We start from the raw sequence: 15,399 nt of genomic DNA on the forward strand, positions 1-15,399 counted from the left end.
GAATAATATATATACATATATATATATATATATATATATATATATATATATAAATATACATATACATATATATATAATATACATATACATATATATATATATATATATATATATATATATATATATATATATATACATACATACATACATATATAATATATATACATATATATGCATATATAATATATATATATTATATATATATGCTTACACACGCAAATATCAGTAACGAAATTTCTGACATATATTTTCGCATGTGCACAATTTTTTCCCGGAAAATACACTTTATGGAAAACATACTGGAAAAAAAAAAAAAAAATGATACGCATAGTGTAAATCATAGTTGTGCTTATCTATACGCACATACACCGTAAAGCGGATAATAGATGTGCGGACTCATGCTTCGGGTTACTTTCTTTTTCACCGCCGTACTGAAAGTGAGCATCGTGAGTGTGTAGTGTGATAATAATGAGTAGCGTATATACAGTACGAAGGCAGCGTTAATAATTTGTGTAAGCGTTGTTGATGTAAAAGAAAATAATATCCATGTCGAAGAAATGATCCAGTGAGGTTAGGAGATGCGTGCATTTTCCCCCGGATCCATGCCGTATTCACACAGAAGCCAATCCAGATATTATATGGACTCGTATCGTCTACACTAAGATGGCTGCCGCCAGGTTACCTCCAGTAGTTCTCGAAGTGGTCTTTTCTTATTTAGACATATCTGACTTGCGATATTGTTCGTTAGTCTGCAAAAGCTGGTACAGATTTCTTAACGATGAAAACAATGACGTTTGGAGGTTTCATTGTGTGAGAAAATTAGCAGAAGATGCACTTAAATCGGATGTTTTATCTAATGTACCTACTTACAAAGCTAAATTACGAGCATTTTATCACGCGTGGAACCCTAATGATTGCTCGCGAAACATTTATGTAAAACACAATGGATTTACATTACATCGGAACCCTATTGCACAGAGTACGGACGGAGCCCGGGGTAAGATCGGGTTTCGAACTGGGCGACACTGCTGGGAGGTATGGTGGGAAGGTCCCCTCGGAACTGTGGCTGTGATCGGACTTGCTACGAAAGAAGCTCCTATGCAGTGTCATGGATATGTTTCTTTATTAGGTAGCGATGACCAAAGCTGGGGATGGAATCTCGTGGACAATCTATTATTACATAATGGTGACAGTCAAGGAAACTATCCTTTGTTAAATAATGCTCCGAAATATCAGGTAAGTCAGTGCCAGTGATAGCATGCATGCTATATGTCTCAACTGTCGTCTGCACACAGCTAGGTTTCACATTGAATGTAGTGAAACAGCGATGCCAAGTAAGGTTACAAAAGATAAGTATAACTAAAATATTGTCGAATGCATAAAATAAGTTCAACCAAAATATCATATGAATCCCTTATCTATATTAACATGAACAGATTCTTTTCTTTCTTTCTTTTTTTTTACTGAAAGGAAACGAGTACATGATTTTTTTTTCTTTTACAAATATCTTCCATTCAATCAAACTACACCACATGAATTTTCTCAGTTAATCATTTTATTTAACCGAATAGCTATATTTATGTGATTTTATAAATGTTTTTATAAAAATAATATACCACGAATGGTTTGCTCATTGTCTCATAGCAACATTATATCATAAGCATCATTCGATGGGTTTAGTTTTGTAATTACATTATCGTTTCTTTCTGTATCATGCGTGAATGAGTTCAGTCCCTGTAGCCGCTGCGACTGTCATTGCATGAAAATTATCTATTCAAATTATCAGTTTTTACCTATTTTTCTCATCGATGAACGGCTTGTATGAAGAGAAAATAATACAAAGAAGGGAATTATTAAAATTTTTAGTGAGGGTGTGGACATATTAAATGAGATAGGAAGGTCTTATCGTGTAAAATAACAGGAAATAACGAAGCAAGGCAGATTGTTGATCTCCATAATCATGTCACCTTTTATATACAGCGATAAAACCCTGCTTTGTTTTATCATAAATTTATTATTGGTTTAATTATAGAGTATTTGACAAAAAATAAATAGATAAATTGTGTAAGACCACTTTTTCTCTCCTCCATCTCCTGTTTCCCCTTACTATTATAATATATTTAATATTTTCTAAAGCATGTTTATAGAAACATGTTTATCGAAAGCATATGGTATTCTAAGTAACACTTAGTGGATGTATATATGTATATGTAATGTGTATGTCTACTCATACACAAACACTTAGAAAAGACATATGCAGGTTGTATGTTCGCATCCTGTCACTGACTTCTTTTGGTGTCCTTGGAAAAGAAACACAACTCTTGACAGCACCCCGGCTCAGATCGAATTATTTTGTGCGTGCATTTTTGTATAGCATACAAAACTATACTTAAAAATTTACACATAAATTGTATTATGTATGTATTCATGTATGCATTTACATATGTAAGCATAGCCTATATTTATATATATATACTCGCACGCACCACGTATATTATGTGTGTATGTGTATATATTTATATATGTATGTATACGTGATGCACACGTATGTTGGTTTATGTTGCAGGAGTGAGAAAGTGCTCTAAACATGTAGAGAATATGGGTTATTTTTTAACTGAAAATGAAACTGAGGGTTTTAGTTTCAATAGTATATAAGTGTGAGTATGCTTATATATGTATATGCGAATATACGCATGAATATATATACACACACGTGTGTGTACATTCATGTAGTCTGTGTAGTTAAGAAACTTGTTTCATAACCATGTGATTTCAGGTTCAGTCCCACTGTGCGGCATATAGTCCCAGGCTGGGCATAGACTTGTGAAGAGATTTGATAGACTGAAACTGAAAGAAGCTCGTCATATTATATATATATGTGTGTGTGTGTGTGTATCTATATCTATATATATCATTTACAACCATTTAGACAAGGGTACACACACACATATATATGATGATGATATATATATATATATATATATATATATATATATATATATACACACACACACATGTATAATATGTGTGTGTGTACTCTTGTCTAAGTGGTTGTAAATGAACATCACCATCATGAAAGCCATGTTGCTCGTTTCTAGTTTCCCATGAAAAACATGTCTAGTTATGGGGAAATATTAATTTGCTTCAAAACAGGTGAAAGTTGATGATAGGAAGAGCATCTGGCTGTAGAAAATCTGCTTTAAGAAGTTCCATCTGACCCATGAAAGCATGAAAAAAGTAGATCTTAAATGATAATTTTTTGTAAGTAAGAAAGAAGACAGGACACTGTACTCTCAGGAAAATGGCCTTGTTCAATATGCAGAAAAAGTGTAGGTATAAACTTTGTTTGCTGTATGCAATGTAAGCTATGGACACTCAAGAGATGTAGTGGAATCATAGGTAGGCTACACGAGAATATAAACTTCAGATGTGATGTTGAAGCACACCTGAAATAGTTTCTCTTAAATGCACAGCTGGATCACCAAAAGTAGTTGATAACATTTGTTACCTAGGGAATGTAATTAGCAAGGAAGGTGGTTGCTCTGAAAGTATGGTGGCCAGAGTAAGAACAGATTAGAGAAAGTTCAGGAAGCTACTTCCATTGCTGACAAGGATCTTTTCCTTAGAGTACATTAGACTGTATGACACTTGTTGCATGGTTGTGAGACATGAGCCTTAAATGCAGAGGATGTGAGAAGAGTGGAAAAAATGAAGTGATCATGATTCATTGGATGTGCAATATGAACGTGCATGTAAAACATAGAAAGTTACTGTATGAAAAACTGGGCATAAGCAGTATCAGATGTGTGGTTTGTGTGGATAAAGAAAGCTGTATAAAACAAATTGCTACTAGAAGAGGGAGACCCAAGAATACACAGGATGAAGTGGTAAAGTTTGCCTAAGTACTAAGAGTCTAACATAGATGATAAAGGATCAGGATCTAGCAATATAAGGTTCTTGAAAACACCCACCCTTCTCAGTGAAACTGAGTTCTTGAAGTGCTATGTATATTGTGCTCTCCACCCACATATTACAATGATTTACCATCACTCCTGAATTAAGTTATCTCTCATCATGCACTATGCCTGCCTCTCTCTTTCTCTGCAGACTACCCAGCCATGTCATCTCTCTCTCCTGTCCTTCCCTCTATCAACTTTATCATCATTACTATCCTGCTGCTCTCTTCTGCATCCCTTTATCTTCCCTAACTCATGCCTCATCAATCAACCACTTTTCAACCCTACCTGATTTTTTACAGTTGCAGCCTAACTCCCCATACAATCTTGAAAAACACCCACTCATCCACCCACTTCTACTCAGCTTGTGCCTTGTGGGGATACCTGGTCACCTCGTCACCATTATCTATCTCTTTGCATTTCTTTTTCTGTTTCCTTCTCCCCTACTAAATGTGAGTAGCCATGCATATCCTCTTCAAGATCCGGCTCTTCCCCACCCTTCTTATACTTCAACCCCTTGTCCCCTACCAAAAAGCTGATCTCCATCTCTCTTGGCTTCATAGACCTGCAAGCTGCATGGTCACCTCAATAGTGGTGATGGCACAAAAAAAAAAACATCCAGTATATGTTATAATGTAGTTGGCATTAGGGAAGGCATCCTACTGTAGATACCTTGCCAAATGTGAACTCAACAGAGGAACTAGCTATCCAAATCAACAGTAACTTTGTAGATAAAGAAATTAAGAATATGAAGGCAAGGAAAGCCTGCGGCCCATTGGGAATCACTACTGGGATGCTTGAAATATCAGGTGGAGTGGGATATGGTCTAGTCACCTGTATAGTTAATCAGATTGTCCACGAGGGAGTTATATCCGACTGGTGCAGCAGCATTATAGTCAACTACTACAAAGGTAAAGGTATTATAGTCAACTGTTACAAAGGTACAATTAGACAGAAATAATTACAGAGGTATCAAATTGCTAGATCAGATGATGAAAGTTACAGAAAGGGTCATAGCTCAACTAATTAGGATGAGTTCCTCTAGATGAACTTTTCCTTAGAGTATGGTAGAATATAGCGTCAGTAGTACTTCCTTGGAGAAGTACTACTGATGCTATATTCCTAGTAAGGAAACTACAAGAGAAGTATTTAGCCAAAAATAAACCTCTGTATTTGACTTTGGTCAACATGAGAAAGCCTTTGATGGGGTACTCTGCTCCCTTATCTGATGGTCAATGTGGAAGCTAGGGATAGATGACTGTTTGGGGAGAACTGTACAAGCCATGCACAGGGATGCAGTCAGTAAGGTGAAATTCAGCGATGAGTATAACAACAAATTTGGTGTAGAGGTAGGAGTTCACCAAGGATCAGTTCTCAACCCCCTCTTGTTTATCATAGTTCTGCAGGCCATAACAGGAATTTAAGACTGGCTGCCCTTGGGAGTTCCTTTATGTTAATGATGTTCTTATAGCTGAGTCACTACCAGAACTAGAGAAGAAATTCAGTTGTGAAAGCAAGGTCTGGAATCAAAGGGTCTTACTGTTAATTTAGCTAAGACCAAAGTCCTAGTAAGTAAGAAAACAGATAAATTACTAATCCCTTTGAGGAAATAGCCCTGCTTGATATGTAGAAAAGTTGTAGATGGAAATTTCATAAGATGTATCCAGTGCAAACTATAGACACATAAAAGGTGCAGCAGTGTCATAGGAAGGTTAACAGAGAAAGTAGTCTTTGTGGGTAGCAGATGTGCAAGTACAATAAACACTAAGAATGTACAGAAAAGAAACTTTTTCAAATGTCCAGGATGGATCCTTAGAAGTAGTAGACAGCTTCCTGTTATATTTCTTAAAACTGTTGGATTGTTATAACGCCCACTTCAGTATACAATATAACTTAGTAAAGCCAGTAAAGAAATGACTATCTCCAACTGCTTACTTCATACTCCTGTACTTTATGTACTTCTCTTTACTTATAGTGACTAGGTTATTCCATTCGTCACGGAGGGGTGTACTATTATTACTAATTCCCTACAACATCTCCTTTTTAAGTTTTTCTTAGGAAGTGTCATTTTATTTAGCATTAATTTTTTTTATTCACCCCCACCTTCCTTTTTGAGTTTTTAATTTGTACAATTTAATATTTTTTGCACTTGGCATCTATTTTCAGGAACTCTATGTTTTCTTTTCCACTCACTTCTATGCCTGGGTTCAATCACCTGCTGTGGCATTGGTACTTCGAACGTATTGTACAACCATTCCACCGGTTCTTCCAACTTCTTTGGTTCATTTTCCATAAATCTTTTTCAGTTTGTTCTTGTATCTCTTTTGTATACCTTTTCTACTTTTTACCCAATACATCATTTTACATATGCATTTGGTAATTAAGCCATCTTCCCAACTCTGCTTTCCATTCTTGTATACCCTCATCTACACCTTTCCACCAACTTTAAAGAATCTTGCTATATTTTCCCTGGCACTTTTTCTTTCTTGCCAGGTAGCAATTTATCAAAGACTGATTTTACTTTCTTTGCAAACATCAGCTCTACTGGTGAGCTACCTGCTGGTGTATTCAGCTACCTCATCCATGACTTCCTTATTCTATCTTCTAAGGGCTCTTTTGAAGGTATCAACAAAGCATTCTGTCTGTCCATTAGATCTGGGATGGTATGGCACCATAGTTATATGTTCTACAGCAAATGTTTCACAAATTTTTTTTAATTCAATAGACACAAATGTTCCATTGTCAGACATACTCTTGTATGTGATGCCAAATTTTGCAAACAGTCTGTGTGAAAAATTTATCACGGTTGAGAAGGTTGGTTTTTTTTACACTTGCAAGTTTCAGGCCGTTTTCAAAAACTATCAACTACCACTAAGTAGTAAGAACGATTTAAAGGACCATCAAAATCGATGTGTAGTCTTGACCATGGAACATCTACAGGTTCACTTTTTATAGCTGGCAATTTTGATGCTAGAGCACATCCTCTACAGCCTTTCACCAAATTTTCAATTTCTCTGTCCATTTTCAGCCAGTATATATAACTGTGCATTAAAGCTTTCTTGAAATACCAGGATGTCTAACATGAAATTCTCTCAACATTTCCTTTTGTAGTATTTCCGGTATCACTACTCTCTGCATACATCAGTACGCCATCACACACTGAGTATAGGTTCACATCTTGGTTTTGTTTTGCACCAGCCCTGTTCTTATTTTCTTTGCATTCAACTTTATATCCTCCAGGGTCACTTGCAACTTTCATACCATGTTCCACATCACATTATTTATTTCACCTTCAGCTCTTAGAGTTGCTATTACCATCTCTTCGAATGGCTTGCCGTGTTTTGGTTTCAGTCTGGACAAACCATCCGCATGCCCTAGGTTTCTCGATGGTAAATACTCCATTCTATAGTCGTAATTTAATAGTATAGTGCCCCATCTCTGTAGTCTATTTGCTGTATGTATTGGGATTCCTTTTTTGGGCAGTGATCTGTTTGCTAAAAGAAACATCTTCCATGGATAAATCTATGGAACTTCTTGACACCAAATATGATTGCCAATGCCTTTTCAGCTGGCAATAATGACCTTAATGCATAGGCTATAGCCTTTTTACTGCCATCGTCGTATTTGTGCAGAAGTGTGGCTCCTACACCTTACTCACTTGCATCTGTAGCCAGTATAATTTCCAACAGATCATTGAGTGGGGCTCTTACATTATGTATGTTTGGAATGTAGATTTGGTAATAGTTTACCAAACCCAAGAATGCCTGCAGCATAGTTAAATTTTTCGGTGTGGGCATATTCTTTATCGCTGTTACTCTTGATGGATCTGGTTTTCTTCCATTTTTGTCAATTGTCCTAAGTGTTTGATTTTATTCAACAAAAACTCACATTTTTCCTCCGTTAACTTGAACCCGTATTTACTTATTTTCTCAAATACTCTTAAAATGTTCAAAGTGTTCCTGTGTTTCACTCTTTATTAAAATGTCATCTACATAGGCGATAGCGAAATCACAATCACTCAGCATTGCATCCATTACTTGCTTAAATATGGCAGGACCCACTTTTACACCGAAGGGAAGCCACTTAAATTTAAATAAGCCACAGTGTGTGTTAATTGTTAACGACTGTGTGCAGTCTTCTTCTTGTATTTGTGTATATGCCTCCAAGAGGTCTAATTTAGAAAAGAATTTTCTTCCATTCAATTTTGCAAACACTTTTTCCGGACTGGGCAATGGGTAGTTACGTGCAACTAAACAATCATTCAACCCAGTTGAAAAACCCACACAAACTCTTAGTTTGTTATTCTTCTTTTTCACGTAAACTGTCAGTGCTGCCCAGTCTGCATAGTCTCTCTTTTCAATTATATCAAGACTTTCCAGTTCTTTGTTAACTTAGTCTATTGCTGCAAATGGTACATTCCATTTTGGCCTAAAGACCAGTGTTGCACTTTGTTTTACAGCGATCTTAGCTTTTGTTTTTGTACAAGAACCCAGTTCTTCCAAAAACACATCTGGAAATAATTTTTTTATTTTTTGTTTCAGTCCTTCGGCTTTATTTGAACCTTTTGACTGACCCAACTATATTTCCACACAGAACACTTATGGGTGTATTCCATACTTTGAATAGTTCCATCCACTCTGTGCTGAATAAATTAAGTGAACTTTTTAACACATATATCTTCACCTGTTTCGTTTAACCTCAAAATGTTACATATGAATTCCCTGAAAAAATATAATCTTTTTCCCATAACACCATATGTTAACATTTTCGATTTAATTAATTTTGGCTGACTGACATATTTCCAAGTTTTTTCATTAATAATGGTGCTATTACTACCAGTGTCCAATTGCATTTTAACACTAGTATTTCTGATTTTCACCTTTATGAATTTTCTCATCGTTATATTACCAATTTCTTTTGATAATATACTATTTATTCTTTTTCCTTTGTTCTAACATTTTATCATCTTCGTTCTACAGTGCGTCTTTATATGTCCTGTACTTCCACAATGAAAGCACTCTGCTTTTTTAAATGGGCAATTTTTCCTTAGGTGTATACCTCCACATGCAAAACATGGTTTTATTTCCTGATATTTGTTGTGTTTTTTTAGAAAACACTTTATCTCTATTCTGAATATTTTAAACTTGTTATTTGGAAACAGCCTTTACATTCAGTTTCCTCTATCCTTTCACATTTTTCTGACACTTGCTGTAGGGTTACATCCTGGTTTTGTTCTAGTTTTGTGAGAATTCTAATTCTAACTTCTGCATCCTTTTCGGCAGCAAGTCTCTGTGTAACAATCAGGCATTTGAACATATCTGGCATTAGTTGATCCAGCTTAAACTTCTTGCATTCCCTGTTTACTCTACCAGCATACATGATATAGTCCTCATCATTGTTTTTCTTTATGTTCAGACACTTTCAACATGTGTTGAACAATGAGCTTTTTTCACTGAAAATTTTACACAATATATCTATTGTGTCATTAAAGTTTATGTCCGAAGGTTTTTTTGGGTGTACATAATTGCTGTAATGTCCATGTTCTGCTGCCGCCAGTTTTCTCAAGATTAAGCATGTTTTCATATCATCATCCCAATCTTTACATTCTTTCTCAAAGATTTGCTCATGTCTTCTGTAGTATACTTCGAAGGTAACTCCTTCATCAGGTTCATATTTGAACACTGTTATCGAGTTCTTGACATAGTCTGTTGAGAACACTTTTTCTGACTTTCCTGATTACTTCAGTAATTGCAGCATTTGTTGCTGTAATATTATTTGTTGTTGCTCTTGCAGTTTTATCTGCTGCTGTTGTTTTTTTTAGTTGTTCTTGCAGTTGTAGCTGCTGCTGTTGTTGTTCTTTCAGTTGCTGTTGTTGTTCTTTCAGTTGCTGTTGTTGCTACTCGAGCAAACCGGCCAACAAATTTTCCATAATTTTACAATTTTTTTCATAAAATTCACACAACAAAACTTTTGCAAGTTTGTTAACTCCTCATAAATTGTTAAAATCCTCGTCGAGTTTATTAATTCCTCGTAATTTGTTTCAATCCTTGTTGCCACTGTTATAATCCTTAAAATGTTGGATTGTTATGATGCCCACTTCAGTATACAGTATACTTAGTAAAACTAGTAAAGACATGACTATCTCTAACCACTTACTATGTGCTCTCATACTTCATGTACTTCTCTTTACTTATAGTGACTAGGTTATTCCATTCATCACATGGGAGAGGTGTACCTTTATTACTAATTCTCTACAACACTTCTGTTACTTAAGTAACCTAGTTAGATGTGGAGGAGGATGCTCTGAGAGCATAGTTGATAGAATAAGAATAGGCTGGGCAAAATTCAGGGAATTACTACTTTTGTTAATACTAAAGGGCCTCTTCCTCAGAGTAAAAAGTAGATTGTATGATGCCTGTGTATGAATAGCCTTGCTACAATATGGCATGGTAACACAGGCAGTGACTGTAGAGGACATGCAAAGGCTCTGAAAGAAATGAAATCAGCATGCTCTGCTGGATGTGCAATGTCAGTGTGCATGTACAATGGAGTGTAAGTGTTTTAAGAGAACTGGATATAAGAGGCATCAGGTGTAGTGTGCAAGAGAGAACACTGTGCTGGTATGGTCATGTGATGCCTATAGATGATGACAGCTGCATAAAGAAGTGTCAATCTCTAATTGTGGAGGGAACTTGTGGAAAGAGTAAACCCAGGAAGCAGTGAGAAATGATCTTCAGATGTTGAACCTTGCAGAGATGACAGGTGAAACTTCTGACAATTTCCAGTGCTTTCAAAGACACATCCAACTGAGTGAAATCATGGCCACCCACACACAGACGCATGTCCTTTATGGCCATGTCTCCCCCCCACACACACACACACTATCTGACCTCTGTCAAAACTCACTCATTTCCCCAACAACTGCTGTAGGTTCCTTCCCTCTACTCTCCCTCAACATATCACCCAGTGCAGATCCTTTCCCTCCACTCTCTCATATGCCCGTCTGTACACTCTCCATGTCCTCATATATTTTCCTTAACCCCAGTCATTCCAATTTCTCTCATCATCATTTGCTACAGTCATGTCTTCCCCATCTCTAAACATCTCCGCTCACACTCTTTTCCCTTTGCACTGCTTATACTCTCCTCCACTGTCCTGTCAGTAGGCTCAATACATTTTCAACACCATCTATTTCTCTTTCTCACTCTGAATGTCTCTCTGACTCTCTCTCACCTTCCTTCTTCCTTGTCCTACTGGGTTTAGTCACGTATCTCCTCTTTAATAAAATAACTATCTCTGTCCCTCTCTTATTCTCTAACCTCTCACCTGACTCACAACCACTTCCCTCAGTTGCACTTTCTCTGTCAGCTAAGAGATCTTTGTCTTGCAAGCTACCTGACAACCCCGCTGGCGCTGGTGTCACAGAAAAGCATCTGTACTGGTCCCACGTAAAAAGCACCTGTGCCAATTCCACATACAAAGCACTTGTATGGGTGCCACATAAAAAAAGCACCCAGCTCACTCTGTAAAATGGTTAATGTTAGGGAGGGTATCTAGACATAGAAACCATGCTGAAACAGACAATTGGAACCAGTGCAGCTCTCCGGCTAGCCAGTTCCTGTCAAACCATCCAACTCATGCCAGCATAGAAAACAGACATTAAATGATGATTATGATATATTTATATAGTCCAACTCATACCAGCATGAGTGCAGACATAACATGGTGTATATACATTCAAGAATAGCTGCTGTATATAAATGTTGAGCTAAGTTTTCTTCCACACTCACACACATACAAACATAAAATAAGTCCAGAAGTTGTCATCATGTACACTATGCAAACATAGCATCTAGTATGTTGCTGTCACATTACAGTAGGGTCTGTGACACACTAATTACTTGCATCAACAATTTAACTGGGTTATATACTCTGTTTGAAAAGAATTTCAGTAAGATAGAAGAACCATTAAACTTATCAATTACTGTGTTCATTCTGGGGGTCTTTAATCTTCCTGTATTGAAAGAGTGAGAGTGCTACTTGCACTCTTAGAGGGATATCTCTACAGAATTCCTGACATCTCCAGAAATATTCATGTATTTATATCTTCTTCCCTAAAGACCTATACTACTATACAAGAACAATCATTTACAGACAATTTGCCCATCAATGTTAGATGCATAATTATCTTGAATCATAGTATTACAGACTTAATACTAATCTAACAATTAAACAGATCTGAGCAATTTTTACAATATATCTTTATTTTATCCAAGTTCAGTTTGTATGAAGTCAACTAGATATGAATTCAATAAACATCTGTATGTAAGACAATGACAATTTCAAATATTGTCAACAATATAAATTCTCAGTCATTTTGCACGTGGACAAATAACTGCCATGTGAGAGGTAGTAGGATGAGTATCCTGATTCTCTGCTTAACCCTTTAGCATTTAAACTGGCCAGATCCAACCTCTCACACTTACCCTACAATGTCATTCTACAAATAAGCAACGATGTCACCAAAATCTGAAAGCTATGAGATAATGCATAATTATTCCAAAACAATATGAATAAATAGGTATTACATTTGACTGAGTCATCTGAATGCTAAAGGGTTAACAAATGTATGTCTGATTGATCAAAACTGACTTCAGCTAGCCCAGCAATAGCTAAAGTCCATAATTTTATCACCTGTCAGGCCAATACTTGTGAAAACATGGTGAAAAATATTCTCCTCAAAATTGATAGGTAAATAAATGTTAAGGAAAACATACTTTGGAACCATTTCTTCAAGAAATTGAAGTTAAAATAAATGGTGTAAGATGTTCTTACTAATATGGAGCAAAGATAGCCTTAACAATCCATAATAATTCTTACTGCATGAAAGAGAAATTTTACTCACTACAAACCACTAGTCATTGACAACCAACTTTTCTAAGCTTGCTAATTTCTTTGCTCATGTTCAGATTGCATTTGATAATATCAAGATTAAAGAAATTGTTATATAAGAAAGATAGAAGTAATAGATTAAAAAAAACACTGTAGTTAATATTTTATAGTTGCCTTAGTAACAGCAGTCACCTAAAGATCTTAAAAGGTAGCATAATAACTTCTGTTATAAGAAGGCTGAAGCAAGTTAGATGCAAATATTTACCAACCTATCTTCTTGATTTCACATATCAATGAGAAGGTGGGTAAGAATCATCATAAAGAAACAATATTCTAAGAGAATTGTAACTTTTCCAACATCATAACTAAATATCAAATTAACTCAATACTAACAGAAATATAATGCCACGCTATAACAAATATAGATTTTGTGATTGCAAAATGTGTGGAAGTGCATCAGATGGGTTTGTACCTGAAATTTAAAGGTTCAACCACTTATTAATTCAAGGCGCATGTGGTTCAGTTGGTGGAACAACAGAACACTCATCATCTAAGTTAATGAAGACCTAAACTTTATGATGGAAAATGTGAAATTTAAGATGACAAACTGTCATGGTCATGTAATTAAATTGATAGCAACCTACAGGCATCTGACAGGTAAATTCTTGATGAAGAATTATATTAAAGTTCTTTAAAATATTTATTTACTAAAGTACCACTACAGCACACTACCATACTATAAATATGTATATGGAGTCATATGTATTTAATCTTAGTATGAAATTAAGCATTGTACTTTCATCACAGGGTGTGGTGGGAAGGGTCCAGTAGTTTGGAATGAGGATCAAACTATCTATCCTTTCATTATCCTTACAGTTCATCGGGATTTGTATACCCCTCCCTTAATAGCAAAGACTCATTTACTAAAATGTAAACAAGACAGTACCAGATACTACTCATTTGCATATGATATTGAGTTAACTGATTGATATTAGTATTATTAGACTACAATTAATGTTTGATAGCTTGGGAGGGAGTGGGTGAATGAATTCTGATGAGCCATAGAACAGGTAACCTAATCAGATTAATTTTCATCCCAAGCTATCTATTTATCCATGGAGCCTAAAGACCCTGTAACATTCAGATTATTCTAAGTGTAATGCTTATATACTCATGTTGTTTTTAATTAATCAGATATTGTCTTGCAGTTTCAATATTTAGGGGATGTGATTGTTTATTTTGAGAATGACATTGTAGAATAGGTATGAGAGGCCAGATCTGACTAGTTTGAAGCTAAAACAAGTAGAATATTTGGGCTGGATATGGCCTGTTTAAATGCTAAAATATATTTATGGATATAACTTTGTATTATACTTTTATAAGAAATGGTGACAGTGACTTCAAAGTTTTGGTCTGGTGGACTTCATCAGCAAAACAGACACAGGCTAGCAGACTAAAGCTTTGAAATCAGTCACCACTCTTCTTGTAAAAGTAAAATGTGTAAGTACTCTGCCAAATGTATTGAGTTATTCTTCAGTTTATTGTAAGATTGTTTTTACTATAACTTGACATAAAAGCAAACCTTGATATAACTTTGTATTAGGGTTTGTTGTTAAGTTCAGTTATATTAGAAATGATTTTGCATTAATTTGATGGGTTACTCTTTACTTTTGTACAGTATAAATTTATTATTCTTGTACAAGAATATTGTTGACAGTAACTTCAAAGTGACTGCAGTTCAACAATGGCTTAGCTGACCGAAACTTCTAAGTCACTTTTGACAACATTCTTGTGTAAGATATAACTTTGTATCTATATTGCCATCATCATCATCATTATCATCACCGTCATCATTTTAATATCCATCCCTCTATGCTTGCATGGATCTTACAATATCTGTTGAGGCAGATTTTTTTTTATGATCAGATATCCTTGTTGCCAATCCTCATCTGTTTCTGAACAAATTAATATTTCCTCTTCACTAGACATTTTTTTAAACAGGAGACTGCAAATGAGGGAGATCACTTGTATGATGATGATGATGCTCATTTATATCTATTGTATGATGTCAAAACAGAGACACAAAATACACACACTTACATATACATGCACAGAGGCTTCTTTCAGTTTCTATCTACCAAATCCCCTCACAAGGCTTTGGTTGACCTGGAGCTATAGTAGAAGATACAGATACTTGCCCAAGGTGCTACACAATAAAACTGAACCGAAAACCATAGTTGGAAAGCAAACTTATCAATTACACAGCTATGCTTGTGCCTACATATATTTATTAAATATTTAACCAACTTCTACTACTTCTGCTAATCCTCCTTTAGATTCGAGCTCATAAATAAAGTTGAAGACTACCAAGTATGACTCACAATACTCATTAATTGTTTTGATTGAATGCCTTCACACACATATGCGCACTACTAAAAGTGATTAAGTTTTAATGAAGGCAAGTGCTTTATCTTTTGTATCATTGCATAATAATGATAATAATAATAATAATAATAAAAATAATAATATTCAACTTGATAACAATCTACAA

At 35.4% G+C, this 15,399-nt stretch overlaps 1 protein-coding gene across 1 annotated transcript in view; it reads left to right on the top strand.

Annotated features, from left to right (window-relative positions):
- The first annotated feature begins 326 nt into the window (after nucleotides 1-326).
- Nucleotides 327-15,399, top strand: part of LOC115209864 (F-box/SPRY domain-containing protein 1-like) — a 45,148-nt gene continuing 30,075 nt past the window's right edge. Inside the window, exon 1 of the mRNA XM_029778441.2 lies at nucleotides 327-1,236. Coding sequence (XP_029634301.1) covers nucleotides 664-1,236 — 573 coding nt within the window. The 5' untranslated portion in view covers nucleotides 327-663. The remainder of the gene's footprint in view (nucleotides 1,237-15,399) is intronic.

The sequence above is a fragment of the Octopus sinensis genome, linkage group LG3 (assembly GCF_006345805.1).
Source record: "Octopus sinensis linkage group LG3, ASM634580v1, whole genome shotgun sequence".
In the NCBI taxonomy this organism is placed as follows: domain Eukaryota; kingdom Metazoa; phylum Mollusca; class Cephalopoda; order Octopoda; family Octopodidae; genus Octopus; species Octopus sinensis.